Source organism: Mauremys mutica, chromosome 10 (assembly GCF_020497125.1).
Source record: "Mauremys mutica isolate MM-2020 ecotype Southern chromosome 10, ASM2049712v1, whole genome shotgun sequence".
NCBI classification, from domain to species: Eukaryota; Metazoa; Chordata; order Testudines; family Geoemydidae; genus Mauremys; species Mauremys mutica.
The window spans coordinates 43,420,656-43,435,790 of NC_059081.1; the positions used below are offsets into that span (position 1 = coordinate 43,420,656).

General features: G+C 41.1%; 2 protein-coding genes across 11 annotated transcripts in view; one reads left to right on the forward strand and one right to left on the reverse strand.

Moving 5' to 3' along the window:
• The window catches only part of PJVK (pejvakin), a 39,479-nt gene that overhangs the window by 6,645 nt on the left and 17,699 nt on the right, over nucleotides 1–15,135 (forward strand). The window contains exon 1 of one of the 3 annotated variants that reach the window (XM_045032109.1): nucleotides 13,443–13,538. The exons of the other annotated variants lie outside the window; for them this stretch is intronic. The gene's annotated coding sequence lies outside the window, so the exon portion shown is untranslated. Of the gene's footprint in view, nucleotides 1–13,442; nucleotides 13,539–15,135 lie in introns of those variants that run through there. 3 annotated transcript variants of the gene reach the window in all.
• The window catches only part of PRKRA (protein activator of interferon induced protein kinase EIF2AK2), a 29,532-nt gene that overhangs the window by 4,888 nt on the left and 9,509 nt on the right, over nucleotides 1–15,135 (reverse strand). For 2 of the 8 annotated variants that reach the window (XM_045032114.1, XM_045032116.1), the window contains exons 1-5: nucleotides 13,903–14,038; nucleotides 10,647–10,816; nucleotides 5,445–5,526; nucleotides 4,468–4,546; nucleotides 2,244–2,361 (exon numbers count right to left, since the gene is read on the reverse strand). In XM_045032114.1, coding sequence (XP_044888049.1) covers nucleotides 2,244–2,361; nucleotides 4,468–4,546; nucleotides 5,445–5,526; nucleotides 10,647–10,816; nucleotides 13,903–13,967 — 514 coding nt within the window. In that variant the 5' untranslated portion in view covers nucleotides 13,968–14,038. Of the gene's footprint in view, nucleotides 1–2,243; nucleotides 2,362–4,467; nucleotides 4,547–5,444; nucleotides 5,527–10,646; nucleotides 10,817–12,095; nucleotides 12,683–13,210; nucleotides 13,753–13,881; nucleotides 14,039–15,135 lie in introns of those variants that run through there. The other 6 variants (XM_045032118.1, XM_045032113.1, XM_045032112.1 and 3 more) reach the window with 6 other exon arrangements.

Consider the following 15,135-nt stretch of genomic DNA (forward strand, 5'->3'; position numbering starts at 1 on the left):
AATTACTACAGCTTGTTGATTATTCAATCTGTAGATAAGCAGAATTTGGTCTTTAGATGTGTTTGGGGTTCCACAAATAGATTCATTATTATAAAACATTTTAAATAATATCTTGACACAAACACTCTTGCAGCTTACTCTTACTCACATTTTCCTTCTTTTGAAAGAATTGTAATACAACTGAAAGGTACTTAGTTAAAAGAACTGAAGCCTTCTATTCTGTTATACTCAGAACAGGCAGAAGATGTGAAATTTGTGCAAGTTCTCACATTGTTCTTCCAGAATAACTCAGTTCTAAACTGAAGGGATCACCTCCTGTAGTGAAAGAACACTTCAGTCTGTAAATCCAGTTAATCCTGGGACACTCTGCTAAGACTGGTTTCAGAGCAGCAGCCGTGTTAGTCTGTATCCGCAAAAAGAACAGGAGTACTTGTGGCACCTTAAAATTTGTTAGTCTCTAAGGTGCCACAAATACTCCTATTCTTTCTGCTAAGACTGCCAATATTGGTGCTAGTTAATAATTGCAATGGTAGTGGTTTTGTGATGGAGGACACCTGTTCACTAAGAACTAGACTAAAATCAACTCACTTCATGTAGACCACCAAAGAGACATCAGATAGCAACATTTTAATCATTAGCCACCTGTTTTGGGGTTAAATGGGTGACCCAAATCATTGAGCAATCCACCTGACTTGAATTCAACCTGAAAGTCTCCCTGTAAATGCAATGTTGTTAACCACTGATGGTTACAGGTATTCAGGGTTCCTAGAGCATTTGTCTGATCTAGTCTTATGAAGTACACTAAGGAAACAGGGTTTAGAATGTATTTTATAGTAATTTAAAGAGCAGGATTCTCCCATAGACTTCATTGAAAGTAAGTAAACCTCCAATTTCTCAGCTGTAAGAAAACACATTAAGCATTTAAAAACTTAGGGCCAGATGGTTATTTGCCTCTATCATTACTACTGAGCTTCAAAGCTGGAGGTTAATACCTGTTCTGAGGAGGAAGATTTAGGGCTTGTCTACACTACCCGCTGGGTCAGCAGGCAGCGATCGATCCAGCAGGGGTCGATTTATCACGTCTACTATAGATGCAATAAATCAACCGCTGAGCGCTCTTCCATCGACTCCAGTACTCCACCAGAATGAGAAGTGCAAGTGGAGTTGATGGGAGAGAGTCAGCTGTTGACTTACCGCAGCGAAGACACTGTGGTAAGTAGATCTAAGTACGTTGACTTCAGCTACGCTATTCACGTAGCTGAAGTTGCGTATCTTAGATCTACCCTGCGCGGTAGTGTAGACAAGTCCACTGTGTCTTGCACTAAGTATTTCAAACTGCTTCTTCTCCTCACCAATCCCTTTCCATAACTTCTGAAAGCCTAAATTCTATATCAGAATGTCACTAAGCACAACCAGGGAGTACTCCCCTCCACCAAAAAATTCCAAAACAATCTCATTTGAAGATGGGTTATTTGCAGCTAACCAAATGCTGGTCACTAGGTTGGAAAGGCTGCTCAAGAATCACTTTTGTGCAAATTCTATACTTATAACTCTAGAGTTTACAAGGGAGTTAAGTGCCAATGCAAAATTTTTGCAGGTTATCCAACATACACAATGCATGAATGTCATTCATCAAATACGTAGTAGTTTTATTTAAACAAGTATTTGCATAGTCTGTTGCTAACTTCAGATGGAATATTTTACTTCAGTACACTGTGGAGGTATCATTCAACAACTTCTATTGCATTGGGAAATGTTTTAGATGCAACGTTTTAAATAGCTTGATTAAAAGTCTTATGTGCAAATGCTATTTAGGATATCTGTGCAATGTATTCGCACATTCTCTTGCCAATTTTGAGGTAATAGGACAGAACTGTCATGCAGAATCACTTATCCTAATATTTAAAAGCACTGCAAGTCTGCATTTTAAAATTTAACAGCATAACTTCCAGCATTTTCAAGTTAAATAATGGCACACTTTTTAAAATGGTCTCTTCCTTAATGTTAGGGAACTGAAAATGTATCCTCACTGTCCAAATGCTAATAGCAAATATTTTAAGTGTGCCAATGATGCATTTTGTATGTCATGAATCTGCTTTAAAAAAGAACCAAAAAAGGTACAATATTCATGTTTTATATTAATTGTGGGGAACACTAACAATTAATTAGGGACTGTTATGGAAACTGACCACATTCTAAATTTGCTACATTTTGTGTTGATTTAAAAATATATATATATATACCAGTTTCTACAAATGTTTCTATTCTGCAAGTCATTGTAAACTCCCGCTTGTGAGGAGGCCCCGACTCATGCGCAAGTGAATATTCAGGAAGTCTCCATCCCTTCTGAACAGCCAGTTCCTAAAGAAACAGAGGTTAGACCTGACTAATAAAAAAAATTCTGCTTTGGTCTGTCTCTAAACATCCCTTTCAAACAGCTACCATCTTTGCTTAGCAAAACTCATTGGTCCATTTTTAAAAACACATTTACCACCATAACACTGAAAATATTTCAGTAATAGCTTGAAGAGTACAATATATTGATGTGGGAAAACACAAGGATATAAGTTACCTAAAATAACACATTTACCAAAAGTAAAAGTAGAGATGGGGTCAAACAGAGAACACTGTTCTGGTATTTGCAAATACTAGTAGCACGCCTAAAAGCCCTCCAAACACTAGTAAGTTACATTTTAAAGAGCTGTGTTAGCCTAGAACCCTATCTAAAAATGAAAGGACATAGGGTGGTTTTGTAGGGTGTTGATCCTGAGCCCTCACTCTTCAGGCTGGCAGGGTTTGGAATGCCATGTAAGAGAGAGGGACCTGGTCCTGTTCAGAAAAGTTTAAAAACCAGCTTCAATCTCAGCTGTTTAGTCAAACTTGAAACTTTAAGCCTTGAATAAGTGCCAATTCCTCCTTTAATTGTTCTGAGCTATTAAATTCAATTCTTTTAATTTTTCATATTTTTAATATGACTATCCAAATTATAGTACCGATTTGGCAAGGTCAGCCTGCTTAAAACAGAGAATCAATTAACAAAACTAGTGACAGTGAACATATCACATCATGCAATACTGTACCCACAGCATTAAAATAAAAACATAGTAGTAGAAAAAACACAATCCTAGTCTTGTTGGCAGTGAGTTTTTCTTTTTGACCTGGTAGTGAGACATGCCTTTCAACTAAAGTTTCTATGTTATATCTCTTGAAGAGCAGAATGGTACCTAAATGGAATATTGTAAAGGAGATGAAAGGGATGTGAGTATGTAAGAGAGAGAAACACCTTGACTAGATTTAAGTTTTTAAAAGCAATGGTCATGAAATGTGGCTTCAAGGACTTATTCTTTAATGAAAACTGTTGTTAAGGGAAGTGGTGTCTTAAGCTAAGCTTTCTGTACCATCTACCTTAAATATGTCTCTAGAAAAAAATTAAACAAGAAGCAGCCAAATCTCATGTCCAGCAGGAAACTCAGTTTTTGATTCTTTCTTACAACTAGTCATTTGTGAACCATGAGATTCTTCAGAGCCATGCAAGTAAACTTAGGTCAAAACACTGCAGTTTCCTTTAATATGAAGCCCCCTCAAAGTCAATGGGACTACTTGTGCTTAAAGCACATACAAAACTGTCTTCAAGGTTGGGTGTCTGGGCTCAATCCACAAGGTATTGAGCACTCTAGCCCCAATCCAGCAAGGCGTATGTGGCTGAGTGCTTCCCTGGATTGGAGGCAGAGTGCACAGCACTCTGTGTTTAGACCTCAAGGGTTCATCCTACAGTGTTAAAACTTTAGCACTTAATGCATGTGTGTATTAACTGTGATACAAAATGTTTCATATGAAAATGTCAAACAAAGCAGACATGAAACATTATTTAAATGGGCAGATTTCTGTACCTAATATTCTGTTCCTCTTCTTCCATAAACACTCTAAATTTCAGAAATACAGAACACCTTACATTCATCAGAACACATGAAAAATTATCCTTTAAATATATTGTCTATGGGTCTCCAGTTTCAACCAGCTTTGTGAACATTTTAAAGAAAATCTTATAGGAAGCCAAATGTTCATGTCTAAACCTGTTTACACCATGTTTTTATTTTGACAGTGTTAACTGGACTTAAACATAATTATAATAGTAAAGTTAGTTGCATACACATTTCATATTCTCACTACAGCTGGCTCTCTACATGCTTTCCCCGCAGTGAACACAATTAGTGCTTGCTCTTTTCTGACCTGTACTACTTGCTATGCTGCCTTCTGTAACTTTAAAAAAAATAAAAATAAAAAAAAGTTCAAATGACTTCAAAAAGTAGCTGCTATTTTAGTGTAAATAATGCCTGACAAGTCTAAGAACCAGAATAGATTTTAAATTCAGGCTTATCCAATATTCATTTTTTTGTAAGGAACATTTTACACACAGCTGAACCATATGCAATGATGGTCTTAAAATGCAAAAAAGTTACATCTTACCTGTAATGTACCTATAGGATTGGTTTGATTTTGTGGTTGCTTTGGAGAATCTGGAACTATGGAGTCTGGCACTGAAAGACTAAAATAGTAAAAAAAAATTTTAAACTGACAATTTTAAGTTAAAACTGCTGAAGACATAAATTAGGCACTAATCCATTAATAACCTAGGGCCTCAATCCTCAAAACTCTAATGCATACACTTAATTTTACACATGAGAGTAGTCCCATTGAAATCTTTGCATGATTAGCATCCAAGGCTAAATCTCCATCTTCTCAGATGTGGAAAACACTATATCGTAATTATTTGAGATCTAAAATTTTAGAGCCAGATACACCTAATATTAATGTGTCCCCTGGCAACTTGTGGATACTTATTTTAAACATGTTTTTCTCTCCTCCATGGCTGGGGTGGGGGGCAGAGGTGGGGAATCACACAAACAGCAGATTGACCAGTTATACAGAGAAAATAGTAAAAACTGAATATATATGAGGTGCCTTCAATTATTATACTATAATCAGGTACATTTTTTGTGTATGTATAACAGCTTCAAGTTACACAGTACACCATCTTGCAACAGAAGTAGCACCTGAAAAAAGACATTAGTCCCATTTCATCTTAGACAGTTTCACTAGGAAAATAATGAAATATAAGAATCCAGATTACAGAAAAAGTAACAGTGGGTATTCACCCACGAAAGCTCATGTTCCAATACGTCTGTTAGTCTATAAGGTGCCACAGGACTCTTTGCTGCTTTTACAGATCCAGACTAACACGGCTACCCCTCTGATAAGTTTGAGAGTGTGTCAGTTTTTAGAGTTAAATTAGAAAAAAACTTTCCTCAAAAAGAAACGGAAGTCTTCCAACTGATGAACTGATAGTTTGTTTGGGGTTTTTTGGTGTTCAGAGCTTCTTTTAATGCCATATTTAGATCGGCAGTGACATTTTGTGCAGTACAATACAGCCACTCCTAACTCACCCAATACTTGGATTTCCTTTTAAAACGTTCAAGGCAGCTTCTGCAGCTCTGTGTTTTGCAATCTTCTTGCTATGACCTTCACCTGTATTAAAATAGACAATCTGATATCCCTAAAGCATGACAGCATGTGACTAATGACGGCCTTGTTAAATTGTTATAACAGGTAACAGCCCTGTCTGGAATCTCTATAGCATTATGTGATGCAGCCCCACCCTTGACATGCTCCCTCTTCCCCTTACGATGGGGTTTGAGATGGGGTCCTCAGAAGGCAGGCTTGGGTGGCTCTCTCTATAGTGCCTTTGCTGAGGGAATCTAGGGTGGGTTATATAGTAGCAGAGAAAGACATGGGGAGGATGGGGGCATAAAGAGCAGAATTCTATATAACCAAAACAGAACACTCCTCCAGAATCTAGAATTGAACCCGGAAGTCCTGAGTCTCTGTATCCCTCTGTTGTCAGCAAATACGCAGCTCTGAAAACCACTTTTCATCTCCCCCTAGTGGTAGTCCACAAAGAATGACAGCATGCAGTATTATTACTATCAGTTGCTGCATTACCTCAAGTACTTTAGTATGAACCCTGCTGATTAACTATGTTCTATGTTATAGACTGTCTTAAGTCTCTTTCATTTAAAAAAAAAACAACCAAACCTTGTCTATGACATCCCAAGAAACTATACTTAAACTTTAAGGTTGCAAAGTCAAGTATGCAAAAGTCAGGAAACACCAAGCTTAAGGTAGCTTGTGCATCCTTAATTCAGCAATCATGTGCATTATCATATGCACATGGTCACACTTCCCCACCAACAGAAACCCTGCCTCATTCAGTTCACTGCATAGATCTGCTTGGGGTATGAATCAGGGCTGTGTAATAATGGAGGCTGTTTGTAGCAGAAGCTGGAAAGCACGTACCTATTGTGATTGCTGGGAGATGGCAGACCTAAGCCTGCCCTCAGCTAAAGGCCCTGCCCCTTAGCTGGCGGCAGGGGAAACTAGTGAACCTGGGCCCCAAGTGAATACTGGGGACAACAAATGAAAAAACAGGGATGAGAGTGAAGGTCAAAGGATGAAAATCAGGGAACTGGATGAGGACACTGAGCAGAGAACCCAGACAGTGCCCACTGCTCCTCAAAGGCATCTAAGGAGTTAGTGGACACTGCCCAGAGCAGTGGCTCTCAACCTTTCCAGACTACTGTACTCCTTTCAGAAGTCTGATTTGTCTTGTGTACCTCCAAGTGTCACCTCACTTTAACATTACTTGCTTACAAAAATCAGACATCAAAATACAAAAGTGTCACAGCACACTATTACTGAAAAATTGCTAGTGCTTTAGATATTTGCCTAGTTTTACAACAGGCTAAATAAAGATGAGTTGATGTACCCCCTGGAAGACCTCTGTGTACCCCTGGTTTAGAACCACTGGCCCAGAGGGACTCTGCCTGGAGACATGACTTCGCACGGGATTGGAAATAGGCCCCACAGTTGCAGAGCCCTGCCCAGCTTCTTCCTCCTGGTATGATGGATGGCAGTATTGCCAGCACCAGGAGGTTTATAAGGAGGTTTTGCAACTTTGTGGGGCCACGGATAGGGTGTGCAAGGATCAGGAGGTATGAGGGAAAAGTGCAGCCAGAACCTCTGTAACAGGTTCTGGAGGAGCCAGGAGACGGGCTGCAAACTGACACACTGTACGTTGATGTGTGCCAGGATCTCCCGCTCACTGCAGACAGGACAGGTGTTGGGGGAGTTCATGAAGTGCACCAGCTACATGCCCATGCTTATGGCTTCATGGAGGAGTCATCAACTGATAGCCCTCGTGGGCCATGAACCAGAATGGAATATATGATGGACCATGAGGTTACCTCCCCAACTCAGGTGGCAGCAGGTCCCACCACTTAGTGTTAGGGAGGTGGGCTGGGGGGAGACACAAGGTCAATGAAGTGGATAGTATGAAACACAAGTGCCTACAGATGTTTCCTTGGTGGTTTGGAGGTGATACAGCTGGATGTCATTCAGCCAGCTCAGGCTGGGTGTTGGGGGTGGCTGGGAGGCTCATGGGGCAGGGGTCCAATGTCTAATTCTGGAGGGCCAGAGGTGAGCAGTGGGTGGAGAGCACCTACCTACAGGACCCACTCCAGGAAAGAGAGAGAGAGAAGTGGGAGGCAAGGCTGCCCTCACCTCCTGGAGCACATGACTGAGGACACACAGGGTAGACAATCCCTGGCTGGCTGAGCACACTAGGGTCCACTCAGTCTCTCTGATGATAGTCTAGGTGCTCTCTCATTCTGGTGGCACCAACCTCCTGGAAATTGTGTAGTGAATGAGGCAGGGACTGCAAGAAGAGAGAGGATGTTCTCCTGGTTATTCATATTGAATGCCATCCCAGAGAACTAGATTCTATTCCTGCCTCTCACACTATTCCTTCAGGCGGCTGGGCAAGTCACAAACTAAAATTTTCCAAAGGGAGCCACTAATTGTATGTTCCTCATTTTTGAGTGCCCAGCCTGAGACTCCTGGGGCTGGATCTGCAGAAGTTTGAGCACTCACATCTGAAGTCAATAGGGGCTGTGCTTTGAATATACAAAGTGTCAAAAATGCAAAGTGCTCTGAAATATCAGGCCTTAGACATCTCAAATTGAGCATCCAAAATTAGTGGAGACACTTGTAATCTTGACCTTAAACTTTTTGCGACTCAGTTCTGCTATCTGTGAAATGAGGATAATATGACTACCTAATTTCATGAGTGTTCTGAAGATCAATTCATTGTTTAAGAAGCATTCAGTTACCTTGGTGAAAGGATAATAGAAACACCCAAGAAGAAACTAACAACAACTTATTTGGTGCATGGCTTAAATGGTATGTATTTAAGACCTGGGGTCACACGTTGACGAGGCTACAGATAAATAATGAATAACTATGCTTTCACTGAAGTAGTGATCATATGGAAATATATACTAGAGCATGTAATTTTCATAATGGCTATGTACAAGGGGGCCAAATCAAGGATATGGGCAACTTTAATTCTGGAATTTCCTTGGCTTTTGAGTGCTTGACTTTACAACCATAATGTTCTTTTAATGTAATATTTTTGCATGTACTAATTCTATACTTAGTGCTCTATCATGAAGACAATAGATGTAGTTTATTCCAAACAGATTAATTTAAAATTAGGGCTGTCAAGCAACTAAAAAAATTAATTGCGCAATTAAACAATGGAATACCATTTATTTAAATATTTTTGGATGTTTTCTACATTTTCAAATATTTCTTTCAATTACAACACAGAATACAAAGCATACAGTGCTCACTTTATATTTTTTTTATTACAAGTGTTTGCACTGTAAAAAGACAAAAGAAATAGTATTTTCCAAGTCACCTAATACAAGTATTGTAATGCAATCTCTTTATCATGAAAGTTGAACTTATAAATATAGAATTATGTACAAAAATACTGCATTCAAAAATAAAACAATGTAAAATTTTAGAGCCTGCAGGTCCACTCAGTCCTACTTCTTGTTCAGCCAATTGCTCAGACAAACAAGTTTGTTTACATTTGCAGGAGGTAATGCTGCCCACTTCTTGGTTACAATGTCACCTGAAAGTCAGAACGGGTGTTCTCATGGCACTGTTGTAGCTGCTGTTGCAAGATATTTACATGCCAGATGCGCATGCTTCAACCTCCATTCTATGGGACATGCGTCCATGTTGATGACGGGTTCTGCTTGAAAACCATCCAAAGCAGTGTGGACCAATGCATGCTCATTATATATGCCACCAGCAGAAGGTTGATTTTCTTTTTTGGTGGTTCAGGTTCTGTAGTTTCCACATAGGAGTGTTGCTCTTTTAAGACTTCTGAAAGCATGCTCCCTACCTTATCCCTCTCAGATTTTGGAAGGCACTTCAGATTCTTAAATCTTGGGTCGAGGGCTGTAGTTCTCTTTGGAAATCTCACATTGGTACCTTCTTTGCATTTTGTGACATCTGCAGTGAAAATATTCTTAAAATGAACAACATGTGCTGGATCATCCTCTGAGACTGCTATAACATGAAATATATGGCAGAATGTGGGTAAAACAGAGCAGGGGACATACAATTCTCCCCTAAGGAGTTCAGTCAGAAATTTAATTAACACTTCTTTTTTTTTTTTTTTTTTAACGCATGTCACCAGTATGGAAGCATGTCCTCTGGGAGGGTGGCCGAAGCATGAAGGAGCATACAAATGTTTAGCATATCTGGCACATAAATACCTTGCAATGCTGACTACAAAAGTGCCATGCAAATGCCTGTTGTCACTTTCTGGTGACACTGTAAGTAAGAAGAGGGCAGCACTATATCCTGTAAATGTAAACAAACTTGTTTGTCTTAGCAATTGGCTGAACAAGAAGTAGGACTGAGTGGACTTGTAGCCTCTGAAGTTTTACATTGTTTTGTTTTTGAGTGCAGTTATGTAACAAAAAGAAAAATCTACATTTGAAAGTTGCACTTTCAGGACAAAGATTGTACTACAGTACTTGGATGAGGTGAACTGAAAAATACTATTTCTTCTGTTTATCATTTTACAGTGTGAATATTTGTAATTAAAATATACACTTTGATTTCAATTACAACACAGAATACAAGATATACATGAAAATGTAGAAAAACATCCAAAATATTTAATAAATTTCAATTGGTAGTCTCTCGTTTAACAGTGCAATTAAAACTGTGATGAATCGCTATTATTTAATTGGGATTAATTTATTTTAGTTAATCGCATGAGTTAACTGCGATTAATCAACAGCCCTATTTAGGTTAGGGTTTTCCAGAATCTTCAAGCTAGCAGGCAGCTCTTGGAGATTTTCCCTTCAGCCAGTGAACATTCTTTCCTAGCCAAGGTAATATTTATCTTTGTCTTTTTACTGTACTTTCTGAAAATATCAAATCAGAATTAACAGCCTAAAACTGCACTGTTTTAATGTTTAGTTTAGTCACATGTGAAACTCAAAGTTTAAAAACTTGCTTTTTAGGCAAAGCTATTGAAGTTTGGCAAGTACTGGAAGGACCAAAAGCAAAGCATATTAACCTATTAAATAAATGAAATGGTCAAATCATTACTTTTTTGTTGTTGTTGTTTTCATTGGAAAATACATTAGAAATAATGTAAAGTTGTGGTTTTTTTTCTTAAACCACTGCCAACAACCATACCAAAGGGTAGCAACATTACAGACCTGTGCCCGTTATTTCACCTACTGTGACTTTAAAGGTGAAACTTGGAAGATGTACTTGTCCTTCAGCCTTCTCAAACTTGTACTCAGGAGTGATACCAGCCTTCGTGCCATATTCATGTAACAACTGAATTGGTGTTTTCCCTGGTTTGGCAACAATCATTTCCTCCAAGCTGCAAAGAAAAGAATAAGATTTCCCGATGAATAATTTACAAAAGAAAATAATTTAGAAGGGAAAACTGTATTTAAAGCTGGTCAGAAAAATCTGAATCTTGTTTTTTTTTCACTGAAACACTGAAGAAATAATTTTACTACTTGGCTTTTGTGGCGCTTTTCATCCACAGATCTCAAAGCACTTTACAAAAAAGGACAAGCATCGTTACATTGGGATGGGGAGACCAAGTTATAGGGAAGCAAAGTACTTGTCCAAGGTCCCATGGTAGACCAGGATAGAACCCAAGTTTACTGAGTCCCAATTCACTAGGCCAATATCTCCCAAATTTCCAATTTTTTTTAAACCAGCTCTAGCTACTGTAAAAGGATAAAATTACCAATCTCCTCCCCCCCGCCCTCCAATCTGGATGAGGAAAAAATAGTTTAATGAAATTCTCAGTGTGTAGGGCCTTGCATCCATTCATATATGTGAAGTTTATTTTGCAGCATAGAAGGAAACAAGAACAGAGATGTAGGTAGGTGGAAAAGCTATTCAGAAGTCTGAGCTTAAACTTGTTTCAAAATGCCCAATAAGAGGCACTAGGGATGGGCACATCAAAACTAGAACAGCAAGAAAGGAAGAGTATTTTAGCTGCAGCAGAGAAAGGAAAAAGATTGCAGTGGTTCTCAAACTTTTTGTATTTACAACCCCTTTCACACAGCAAGCCTCTGAGTGTAACCCCTTTTATAAATTAAAAACATTTTTTTATTTAACACTATTTTAATGTGATATTTGTATGTTTGTTAATATCACTTTTCACAGCAGACTTACTAGTGCAGACTTCACAGCCGACTTGCTAGCTAGCTGGGAGGCATATACTTGAGGCCTCCACATAACAACCTTGCAACCCCCTGAGGGGTTTGAGAACTTTCGTGATTAGAGGAAAAACAGGTAGGTCACAACATGATCAAGCTAAGCTAAACTAAGGCATGTCTGTATTTAGCATTTGGGAAGACAGAAAAGTTAATTTACAAACCATTGTGGAGGAAAAAGCAACAGGATTTGGCAAAAGCTTTTGGCAAAAAGAAGGGATAGAGTTAGAGGGATATGTTGAAAACAAAAAAAACCCATGCAGTTTCTCAGATTTACAAGACTTTTCTATCTTAATACCCAATAGGCTAGGCAACAAGTATTTAAAGCCAAGCACATGTATGATTTTTTGCATCAGGAGGACCTACATGCATTTGCAGACTATTCAGAATTATCATTGTAAAGCAAATTTAGTGCACAAAAAATACCTGATTGACAAATCAGGATACTAGTCACAGCATTATTATAGTATCAGTAGTGACAGCGCAAAATTCTCTATGAAGTGCCATCCTGTGTACCCCAGCCCTCTTCTAAAGAGGCTGCCTAAAATGAGAAGCACACATAGACTTTGATGATTCAATATGTTGAAATTGCCAACAAGAATGTCATTTTGTAATACAGACACCTATCAACAAAAAAACAGATGGACTCTAGTTAGTTTACATAGGTCTCTGAATTTTGGTTACTACTGAACCCCACTGGATTCAAATCACTGACCTCCTTGTGAAAGGTTCTCATTACCTGTGCTTCAAGACAGCTTGTCATCGTCCATTCAAGTTATGAAAAATCAAACTGATCTTACTAAATGATGAAAGAAAAATTATTTTATGCGGAAAGCCTGCACTGACAATTAATGGGGGAGGGAAAGTGGTTTTCAGTTGGAAGCTGCATGCTATGAAACCAGAATACAAATTAGGTAACAAACACTTAAAATACAGGATCAGTCTTAAACACAGCAATAACGAATCAGTTATATAATGTGATAGAAAACAAATGCCAGATTTTTGTAGGCAACTGTTCTATTAGCAGATAGGAATAGGGGAAAGAAAATATTTGCCAAATAACATTATATTACAAGTAACTAACACTGTCTTCTGATCACCAAGACAACTGGGAGTGTCTTCAGTTACAACATGGACAAGTGGTTGGATACCGAAAGCGCTTAATAATTCTCCACAGCAAAGAAACAATCATTGTTGAGGAGGATCTGAAGGTGACAGGTCGATAGACGACTGAGCTTGCACCCATCTCAAAACTTATCAGGTTCAAAAGTTAACGGTATCTGGAGAGCTGTCCTCCAACAAAAGCCTAGCTATTTCAGGAACTGGTGTTTTAGGCCAGGACTATTCACACGCTTAAAGTCAAACACATGGGTTTGTAAGATCATGGTATACAAACACTGTCCTTGTCTGGCTTGGAACTTAATCTGGACTACTTTTCCCCTTCCCTACATTATTTATTTTGCTACACCACTAGGATGACAGAACATTAATGCTGCTGGAAGTATCATGAAACAAGTTCCTGAGCATTTGTCAAAATGTACCATGGCACTGTTTTAAAGATGGGCTCTTGGGGACCTAAATACTTCTGAGGATCAGGATCTTTCTTGCCAGGGGGGTGATTACTGTCGCTCTACATATAAGTCCACCGCTTCTGGTTTGAACTGGACAGGGTGCATGAAGGAAGTGGGCCATGTTGAACAGCTGTCACATTCTACCACGAAGGTGGCTCCTTTTCAGGGATGCTGAGTCCTGCTTACAGGCGCTAACAGCGTTAACTTTACACGGACATGACTGAGAGGTGTCTTCAACGGAGAGCTGAGCGCAAGGGCTACTGAGCCTGCCTCTAACTGCATCACGCTGCCTCCGCGGGTAAGGGACTGAGCCGAGCGCCGGCTGGTGCAGCAGCGACACGCGCAGCCCCGCTGGCTGCGCGGAGAGCAGGCGGGGGTAAAGGCCCCGCGCCGGGTCAGAGCCCGGGAAGGGCGGGACGCAGCTGGCCGCTCTCTGGGGCCGACCGGGCTCACGCTGGGCAATCCGCGGGCAGGGACCGGCGTTTTCCCCGCTCGCTCCGCTGCGAACCGGGGCAGCTGGGCCCAGCGAAAATGGGGCGGGGGCACGAGCCCGGCCGGTCCCAGCCCCGCAGGCAGCAGTTGGCCGCGGCCGCTCGCGCACCTCCGCTGAATGCGGGGGGAGGGGGTCCCTGATTACCCACAATGCCCCGCTGCGCCCTGACCTGCGGGGCTCGTCCTGCGCCTCCGGGCTCTGCTGGGTCGCGGCCGGGAACGTCTCCCGAGACATGGCGGGGCCGGGCCCGCCGCCTCCGCCTCCAGCGAAGCGCGCCCCCTAGTGGCGTGTTGTGGGGGCGGGGCCGCGCCGGCCGAGCGGGGCGGTGCCACCTGCCTTTCCTGCTCGGCACAGGCCCCCTCCCTTCCTGCCGCTGCGGGGCCCGGCACGTGCCGGGGGGCGACAGTCCTTCCCGCCCTCCGCGGAGCGCACCCTGTGGGGCCGGGGGAGATGGGCCCGGCCCTCGCCCAGCGCACCCTGTATGGCCTGGCCTGGCGAGTGATGCACAACCTCCCCCCCCCCCCGGGACACAGCCATGGGGGCAGAGAGGGAAGCCCTATGTTCCCCCTCCGTCAGTCCCAGGATAGGCCACTCTCCGCTCATGTATATGAACACACTTAAAGCCTAGCAAAATCCCGTGTGCCCCTCTGTGGTGGAGTACACCCCCGGGTTTACCCTAGGGCTGCTAATTTTGGCTGGATGTTATTCCTGGAGATTTCATCACATGGCATAAATCTTTAATTCTTGGAGACTCCAGGCTAATCCTGGAGGGTTGGCAACCCTAATTTATCCCCTATACACTATTGTAGTAATCTTTATACAAAATATACCCTGTAAGCTATCACTTGAAAATCCATAGCTTGCTGTTTAGTAATGTCCTGGTGAACAATGTATGGCAACATTGTATGGGAAGTTTCTAACATGTCTCCTAACCATGTGGTCGTTATTAACCCAGGTTCCAAACCCCACAGTGTGCCCAAACAGATATTGGCAAATTGGTCTGTCCTAAACAAAGGACTGTGTGCTTGCTTTAATTTGCATTTAACCAGTGAACAGAGTCATCAAGCAGGAAGGAAAGATGAAGTTCAAACAGGTGAAAAAACCATCAGGGAATATTTTTCCTGGTAGACTCTTTATCTCCTGGGTCTCAGCTGGAAATGTTTCAAGAGGGGAACTGAAATTATAAAAAGGAGGGTCAAACACCCGAAGGCACCCCTCTCTGTCTCTTTCCATGCCCTTTGCATTCACTGCACCTGAGGAAACAAAGGCAGCAGCTATTGAATACTCTAGGGACGGTGTCCTGACCTAAAGAGTTTAGTCAGTGTAAAAGCAACAAAGAATCCTGTGGCACTTTATAGACTAACAGACGTTTTGCAGCATGAGCTTTCGTGGGTGAATACCC